Here is a 9,167-nt window from a genome sequence, read left to right as displayed (position 1 = left end):
TCTGACTAATTAATAGATATCGAAACGCCAAATTCACATGATGGGCTTCTCCCTTTAGCAGCGTGTATGGGGGGGATGCCCTTCCTCTTCAGAAAGAAGAGGACAATACTTAGGAAACTGGTCTTCACCTGAAGTCCCTGCTGACATAAGAGCAGACACAGGCAGATGAAAAAGCAGCTCTGACTCCAGCCGTTGCATCAACCCTCGTTTCCCACCAACAGCTTTAGGAGCTGCTACAATACACGTTGGTGAGTTGAACTGGACGGAGACATTTCACTAGGTACCTGTAAAGTTGATTTTCTTACAGTTGGGTTGCATTATTTCAAATCCTAACTAAAGAAAGCCTTAACTTGTATACCTTAAAGCACCTGCAAAATTAAAGCAAAAGCTCTTTTACAAGTTAATTGCATTAAAATAATTGATTATCTGGAGCAAGAGAAAGAAAGAGCTAGAAGAAAAAGCTATTCCTTAAGTTGCAAAGGCCTTCAGAGAACAAAAATGCTGTAAGTCAGTTATTTCTCATTAATACAGAGCAAACATAACTTTTCAGTGTAAAAAGTCATATAAAGACTGCACACACTGTGCCCTGCTTCTGAACCCGATTCTCCAATGCAACCACAAGCAAACTGACAATCCTCTGCCCATTTTAAATCTGCAGGTAGCCAACATACACAGAATACAGTTCAAAGCCATCCAGGAATACTTTGGCTATTTTCAGAGCAAGAAGGCAAACATCCTGTTGCTCTGCCACTTGGCTGCATCACACAGCAGACAGGATCACAAAGTTTTGTAGACATCCCATTACCAAAAGGCAGAAAAAAAATTGCAAAGGGATGGCTCAGGAAGATAGACGGGCGCCAACGATGAGCAAATCTGACTAGATTATCTATTGTCCAGAAGAGCAGCAACTTGGGCAGGTCTCTGGATGAGTAGGATTCCAGTAAACTCCACCTTCAGCTCAATGTTTCACTGGCATGGAAGTGGCTCCAAGTGAGACAGCACACAGTAGATAGATGCTGCCTAAGATGCCTGTTGCAATCCAGGTCAACTGGTTTGCCTCAGTAATGTTTAAAACAATTACAGTTTCTCCCCAATAATCAGGAGGCGCAACTTCCCTTAGAAAAAGTCCCTAGTGGGTTAGGTCATTGGTCCAAATACTTGGAGGACAACTCTGATCTTCTGTGATGATAACATGGCCAGAGCACACACTTTTTACATCTTCATATGACACGACCACGAACGTGGTTTTAAGTAGTCCAGGAACGTGGGCTGCAAAACATGGAGAGGCAGCAAGTCAGTCACAGGCAAACAGCACCTGCTGTGCTGTGGGGTCTGCTGAAGTCAAACTTCCCGAGCAGGAAAGATCAAACTGCATTTTCACATCCTGTAACCCTGTTCTTATCCTCACAAAGCATAGCTACAGCCACAACAAGCTGTTTGCCTGCCATCCTGCTTAACCCTCATTCTGACACATCAGCTAAATGCCATGTGTAGTAACGTATTCTATCAGGAAGCCAGTCATTTACGAGGACAAACTCTGAAGGGAGGAGAATCAAACTTAAAATAGAGTTTGCCTGAGGACATCTTTAGTTAAAACTGAAATCAACCAGGACAGCGAGAAGTTTTACATAGAACAGAATCTGATATCAAGAAAATGAGTTCTAAGTCAGAAAGTAATACTAACAAGACACCAAACTGACTATTTATAGGCAACCAATTCTCACTGCCACTCACTCTAGCCTGGGAGGGTACAATAGGCTCAGTTTTTGTGGGCCTCCTAGAAAGGTTTCTCCTGACCTCATTGGCCAAGTGCTGCAGTTCCATTCACACAGCCTGAATGGCCTAGCGTACTCTCAAGTAGTAGCTTCTGTCCTCAGAAATGTGGGAAAAAACACCCTCAGCTTCAAGCAGTGAAACACCATCAGTGCAGAAAGAGCACTAACGAAAGAACTTTTGTTAGAAAAAGCTTTCCTAGGTTCTTTACAGTTCCTAGACTATACAACTCCTAGGGAACTTACACAGCACGCTGCCAGAAAGGCTCACGCCATTTGACTTCTGCGCTGTCCCCACAGCAAGAAAGGACAAGACACTCGCATGGTTGGTTATTCCACAGGAAAGATCAGTCACTCACGTTTTCCATGGGGCAGTACTGGCGGGCATACCACTCCTGGCTGTAGAGGCAAATGATGACACCTTGGCCCAGGAAGAGGGATGTCCACATGATCACGTTCCAGATAGGCCCTTTCCGACGGTCATTAAGGATGAAGTTGAAGAGCACTGGAAAGAGGTGAAACAAGAAGCTTCATTCAGAAACGAATCTGGGATTAAAGAATCAAAGACCAACTGATTTCATTGCATCTTTCCCTCCCTTCACTTCATCTCTGGAGGAACAAGGCTGCTCCTTGAGGTCAGTACAGTGTAAGAAAATCTGATTATGCTTGGCAGTAGAGCAAATACTATGAGTTGATTCTGACATTTACTTCCAGTAAGTCTGCCAACAAGCTGGCCCAGCTACATGCTTCTGGGGATCAATATCATTTGCATTACACTGGCGACCAAGACACGTTGGCAGAGGTGGCCTAGAGTTTATTAGAGCCCTCTAATTCATTCTAACTCAAAACCCAAAATGAAAGGCAGGAGCTTTAATTTCTAAATGAGCTCTCTGCCTCACCACAGTAGCAAAGTAACACTTGTCTGACACTAGGACTTTCAAGGGGAAGACTTCCAACCTGCTAACATACAGCAATTCAACTAAGGCTTGGCAAAGAGGAAGCAGTGCTATTAAAATATGTACAGTGTCACCTGAGCAGCAGTATATCATATACAGTTTTCTTCCTCTCCATCAATACCTTGCTTGACTAAGTCCCAAGCTTGCAAACCCAGTGTGTGTGCATACATACACACACATACATACATATATATATCTCTATATCTCTACTGAGCTACTTAGCTCTAAAAAATCCATTCACAAATTTGGACTCACAATTGCAACTCTTGGACAAGAAGAAGTTCAGTAAAGAATAACTGGCACCATTATCAGAAGGGCAAAGCATGCTTGATTAAAAAAAAAAAAATAAAATAAAAGCCACAAAACCCACAACCCACTCACGTACTCTCTCCTGGGAACTTACTTCCAAAGCACATGAACAGGCAAAAGAGAACTGGATAGAAGTAGCCAAAGCAGATGCTCAGAACATATTCGTGCACAGCAGCGGATACTGTGAAGACGGATAGCATAGCTGCTGCTTTGAACTTCTTACCAAAAAACTGGAAGAGAGAAGAACACAAAGTATTATAAGGTATTTTGGAGAGAAGAATACAAAGTATTATAAGGTATTTTGCTGTGGTTTGAGTTTGGTTGTTTCAGCATTGTTGGGTTTTTTCACCTGAGCTAAGGAGTGCCTGCTCCAGCCAAGAGGCACACACAAAATGCTAAGCGCTTTACAGAATATCTTGGATTTTAGGTTTTTTTCTTCAGGCATATTTCTGGTCTCCTGCATAAGTACTCGGGTTGAGCCCACTCATGAAATATCCACCATAGCTCACCAGAATAGTGCAACACGAGTTCAGACTGTTGAGTCAATCCTTACATTCTTATGTCTCAGACCCACATTTTGCACACCTTAAGAATTTGAAAATGAGCAAGAGATCTCTGAAAAGCACAGTGGCCGCCCACAACAGCTGAGGCGAGACGTTTTTGTGCTTCTCAATGGACAGTGACGCTGCATCTTGACAAATGTTCTGTCTTGCCCAGTGGTTAAATGTTTAATTAACAAAAAGAATACATCTGCTTGTTACTCACCCAAAGGAAGTCCCTGTAGGCATAGTAATAGAGCCAGTCATGTACTACCACGTTCCAGGTTCGGTAGTAGTTTGCATAGGAAGTGGAGTTCCACCAGTCCTGAAAGCACAGTTAAGAGAGTATAAATCTAATGAAGCATAAAACATTCTACAGGTCTCTTGGATATCAAGCTGAAAAATATCGATCAGAATAATACCAACCTAATATAATGAGTTGCACTGTGAAATAACACATTCCATTGCACTTTCAACATTCTACTCTGTATATCCAAGTTTGGTTTTAACCCAAACTGCAGCCACTGAGACAGAAAAAGAATAAAAATAGCACTGTTGGGTAGCTGATGGCTGGTTCTGTTTGTGCACAGGGTATACTACCTTAGAAACAATTCAGATCGCCAAGTAAAATCAGATCTGTTTTACAGCACAGCAATAAGATTAAGCCATAACAGCATAAAACAAGCAAAACCGTGTGGATGCTTCATTTGGTAAAACAATAATCTTGATTTTTCTTGTCTCTCCTTTTCATTGGGAAAATGAGTTTTAGAAGCTTTATAAAGCTTGCATTATAAACCACAACTCCTGCTTCTTACCTTGTAGAACATCCTATCTGCAAAGCGCAGCATCTCAGCAAATGCGTTGAGCCAACAGTGAAGGAACGCAAAGAAAACCAGGAAGAGAATCAGCACACCTAGGAACGAGGCAGAGTCAGACTGATTTTGTAGTGGTTTCTCTCAGCTATAAGCAGGAACATGTAACAGTCAAGACTGTTCTTATAAGCACTGACACAGATCAGCTTTGTGCTACCTATGCAAAAAGTAAAAGCATTCCAGTTTCTCACCACACCAGGCCATGCTTATCCCAAAGGGAAATAGGAACGCTGCCACAGAGCCTAGAACTTGACTTTTCAGACAGTTAAATTCAAACCCAAGATTTTATTTTGAGCTGCTGATGCTAAAATTTAACACTTGGGTTAAACTTCAGCTGAAGGGGGGTGAAGTCTGCCCACAAGACCTCCTTTGCTGATCTTTGCCGCTCACAAATGCAACTCATATGAAGCACTTCCCCTCCCTCCCGCCTCTTCCACAAAGATAACAGTCACTCATGAATTCGGGTCTTACCTGGTAGGATGGAGTTGAAGATGCAGAGGACCAGCCCTCGAAGATTGAAGGTTTCTTGACTACTGTTGCGGAACTGAGGAATGCAGAGTCTCACAAAGATGTAGTAGGCATAGAAAAGTGAACCAAGCACCTGGAACAAATAATTTTAAGAAGTCTGACTCCCTAAAATAAATGCACAGTTAACACATCACCACTTGCCAGCTCTAGGAAAGGAACAGCACCTGCCAACACAAGTCAAAATAAGTTATTTTATATTGCTGCCAGTAAACATCCCTAAGGCTCCAGGTAGAAAGTGAGCCACAGCCATCTCGGTAGCACACTGACAGCCAGGAGCAAAATCAGCCTGTCCTTTCTACTACAGCAGCTGTACATTTCTCCTAGTGCTATCGACTCAGAAGTCACAACAGAAAAGATCTGTGTCAATGCCAGAGTAATAGGGGAAAGAACCCTGTGGTCAAGGTCCAAGACAAGGGCAGAAATAATTTAAAATATATGGTAGTTAAATCTAATATTAAAGCTTTCTTTTCTTTTACCCCAAAGGAGATGTTTACAGGCCAAATCACCTCAGGTGTTCTTTGGCTCACGAATCTATGTTCTGGAAGTCAAGGTCAGAATGCAAGTCAGTGCTTTAAATACTCTGACTGCTGTAAGCCAGGTGTGAGCTTTGTCACCCTTTTTTGTCAAAGGGCAAGCAGCCAAAGGCCTTTTCATGCTTTGTTGGGGGTTTTTTTGTTTTTGTTTTTTTGTTTGTTTGTTTGGTTTTTTTTGTGTTTTTTTTTTAATTATTATTATTTGTTTTGCTTTTTAAACCACAAATGCATTGTGTGACACTAAAAGTTTCAATCACACAAAGCCATTACTTGGAAACACATCCACAAGAAACTACTGATGAACGTGTCCAGAAATGTGAAGATCAGGTCAACCTTAAGCTCAAATAAGCACTGAAGATTTGGACTCCAGGACTCATTATTTAAAAATTGGTTTGAATATTTGCAGACAGGTAGCTGTGACAGTGCATTACAATATAGTATCTGTGTAAAGAAAGAAGGCCAGAGCATGGATATTGTGCTCCCCACACCCACACGTAGCTTTTGTTTGTATGGAATGGAGTCTAAAGGCTTATTTAAGCAAGGATTTCTTTTGTTTTTTCCCCTTCGACGTAACCATTAGCACAGCAAGATCACTGCTTCTTTTTTTAGTCACTAAAAAGTATTCTTTTCTGGTAAGCCCACATCAAATAAACATTGATTTAATGCCAAAGGAAGAACTGTTTAGCAGCACAGTTTAGATGATCTCTGAAAGTGCATTCTTTGGAAAGCTGCACTACTCACCTGTGCAAACTTGGTAGCTACATAGCCCCATCTTATCGTGGGATTCCTAGGAAAAAGAACACATGACATCACATCTAAATAGGATCTCAAAGTAGCAAAAGCGTTCCTTCAGTTATTGACTTTACTGATCTATACTCTGAAAAAAACCTAAAGTTTTTGAATTCCAGAGTTTTTAATCTCCTGACACCCAAGAGATGTCTGCCCAAATTGCCGCTTCCTCACTTCCAGCTACAGCAGGACAACAACGGCAATTCCATAAATGGAAAAGTATCTGGAGGGCAGCATTATGCAATGATGTAGGAGGTGGTGATGTGCCCGATAGCCACATAAAGGACTGCTGACTTGACACTGTCAAAGTGCAACCCAGTAAAGTACAGAAAAGTTTGGGAGCCAGTTTTAAAGGCTTCAGCCTACCTCCTCAAACTCAAGAGACAGGGTTGCTTATCAGCACCACATAAAACAACACACAAGCCTCCTGCAGGAACTGTGTGTCACTAGAGATGCAGTAGCAAGTTCTCTATTTGTTTCACTTCAAGTGCACTTTCCAAAGAAATAAAACCAGAACTGCAAAGTCAAAACACTGTTAGTGTTAGAGTGAGTTTCCATGACCAAGTCCTGCTCTTGCCAGGTAACTGACTTAACCACATCTTTGTGAAAACTCTAACTCATAAACTGAATAGATCACACCCAGGAATACTTAATGTTGGCTTTAGTTTTTAGACTACTTTAAAGTTCTAGTGGTGTTGCTCACATTACCTGGGATAGTTGTCTCTGTAGATGAGGGTGGGAGCAAAGAGGAAGTAGAGGTATTGAGAAATTCTGGGAACAGGTACTGTGCCTGGAAGAAGGGCAAATAAAAATTTATAAACAAAACAAAACACTTGCAATCTTTTTGCTTACTGATGGTTCAGTTTCCCTAGTGCCCTTTCACAACACAGAACCTTTATCACCTCAAAAAACCTCAGTCTGGAACTAAAGGTATGGGTTTTGCAGAGAATAAAACAAACTAGACCTATCAGATGGAATCGCCTCCCCATGAAGCATAGTTAACAAGTGAGGGTGACTAACAGGTAGGGCAGTGCTAACACCTTGATATCACGTTTCCTTTCCTCCCAGGGAAGATGAAGCTGTAAGGCTTGTATCAACTTGTGGGTTCATATTCAGCTCTGGCATGCCTTGCTGAAAGGGTTTCTGTGTTTCTAAAATTGCTGTCACTTCAACTAGAGCATGGAACTGGGGGTGCACAGGCAGCCTCTCCACACCTTTTTCTCCTAAAAGCCTAGGAGGGTCCTAAAATAAGGAGTCCTGTTGAAGTAAGACTTAAGACACAGAGATTACTTCAACCTGAACAACAGCCTAGCTCATTACCTACTACCAAATGAGAAGGTTCCGGCTGAAATTATGATGCAGAAGGTCAGTCCAGAGCCTCATCACCTGCCCATCCAAAGTTACCTCCTCAAATCCTACCTCTCAAATTCATGAGGGCAGCTCAAAGCAATGGAGGGAAAACATGAGCTGGTTATGCACTGCTGTCAAAAAAGGTAGGGCAAGTTACTCACTGGACTTGTCCTTGACAGAAGACAGGACTCTGGGCACATTCTCCCGGACAAATGAATGAGCCTTCATAACAAGGCGAACCTGTAAGACCAAGAGAGTATCAGTTTAATACCCTCACTTTCCCCACAAAGACTGGATCAAGCATTTTAAGGCAGCATCTTCAACATCTTGGTTTGTCTCCAATGTACCCCTTTTACAAGGAAAGGGCTGCTCCCTCTGCCCACAAGCCTCTTTAACTGACATGAATTTAGAACACCACAAGGTGAAACATGCAGTAACAGCCATGACACAGGAGAGACAAAGCACATCTCATTTTCACTTACAGAAAGGTGTTTTTGTTTGTTTTTTTTGTTTGCTTTTAAAAAGAGGAACGTTACAGCTTCCTTGTGAACTATGGCACAACAGGTTCTTAAAACTGGTTTTAAGCATTTAGCATCCACAAAACAACTAGAAATAAATGTAATTTCAGTCTTGAAGTATGTTCAGAAAAAACCCACAGTAAAATCTTAAATACAGGGTAAGATAAAACAAGTAGTTTCCAGGTCAAAATTAAGTATACTTTTTTTTTTGGCTTGCTGCCTGTAAGTCTGTCTTCAAGTCAAAGACAAACTCCATCCACAGCCCTGGCTTCATTTAATGAATAAAACCAACACTTGACTCCTTAGAAAAAAAAAAAAAATAAAGACCCTTTCTTTCCATTTTGAAAACAAGATTCGATATATCCAGATACTGGGTAGGGACCTACCTGTTCCAGTATTACAATAAAACGGGAAGCTGGAGGCAGGGCATATGATACAGCGATATAGGTTGGTCCAAATCCAAGCCCAGCTGTTTGGAAAAGCGTGAACAACATCCCATAGAAGAGAGAGCGGATTACACGATGGGAGGAACTGCTGTAGCCTTGGGCCCACCAGATGAAAAGGTTGTATGGAATGAAAACTGTGGCACAGAACATGCACAGCCAAGTACAGAAGACGACTGGAAACTTTCCAAAAACAAAGACCAAGAGATCAAATCCTAGGACCAGTCTAGAAGGCACAAGGAAAGAGACAATATTCAGTGTCCCTTGTTTCATGAGAAATATTTCTACTCCACTAAGTGGCTATAAAATTCAAACTTTCCAGTTCATAATTGTTTGAGAGTCTAGATAGAAGTGCCTGTGGCAATTTCCAGCTCAGAAGCAGAGGGCTGTCTGTGGCAGATTTAAGTGACCACCCACAAATATCAGAAAATAAGAGATGAAGGACTCATGCCATCAGCACTGGCTGGCACAGCTTACCTTTAAATCCCACATGGCTTAAGCACATCTTTAAAACCACCATGTGCTTTAAGAGTATGCTCAAGCTCATCCCTGCTAAGA

The 9,167-nt window shown here is 41.8% G+C and overlaps 1 protein-coding gene across 1 annotated transcript in view; it reads right to left on the bottom strand.

Annotated features, from left to right (window-relative positions):
• Positions 1 to 893: 893 nt before the first annotated feature.
• Positions 894 to 9,167, bottom strand: part of SOAT1 (sterol O-acyltransferase 1) — a 10,525-nt gene continuing 2,251 nt past the window's right edge. The window contains exons 4-13 of the mRNA XM_010163648.1: positions 8,553 to 8,835; positions 7,810 to 7,888; positions 7,007 to 7,088; positions 6,251 to 6,296; positions 4,920 to 5,049; positions 4,392 to 4,489; positions 3,803 to 3,901; positions 3,132 to 3,267; positions 2,132 to 2,277; positions 894 to 1,269 (exon numbers count right to left, since the gene is read on the bottom strand). Of these exons, the coding sequence (XP_010161950.1) occupies positions 1,213 to 1,269; positions 2,132 to 2,277; positions 3,132 to 3,267; positions 3,803 to 3,901; positions 4,392 to 4,489; positions 4,920 to 5,049; positions 6,251 to 6,296; positions 7,007 to 7,088; positions 7,810 to 7,888; positions 8,553 to 8,835 (1,156 nt within the window). The 3' untranslated portion in view covers positions 894 to 1,212. The remainder of the gene's footprint in view (positions 1,270 to 2,131; positions 2,278 to 3,131; positions 3,268 to 3,802; positions 3,902 to 4,391; positions 4,490 to 4,919; positions 5,050 to 6,250; positions 6,297 to 7,006; positions 7,089 to 7,809; positions 7,889 to 8,552; positions 8,836 to 9,167) is intronic.

Source organism: Antrostomus carolinensis, unplaced genomic scaffold (assembly GCF_000700745.2).
Source record: "Antrostomus carolinensis isolate BGI_N321 unplaced genomic scaffold, ASM70074v2 scaffold6970, whole genome shotgun sequence".
NCBI classification, from domain to species: domain Eukaryota; kingdom Metazoa; phylum Chordata; class Aves; order Caprimulgiformes; family Caprimulgidae; genus Antrostomus; species Antrostomus carolinensis.
The sequence above is the reverse complement of the archived record's forward strand: the minus strand, read 5'-3'. Positions and strand labels throughout refer to the sequence as shown.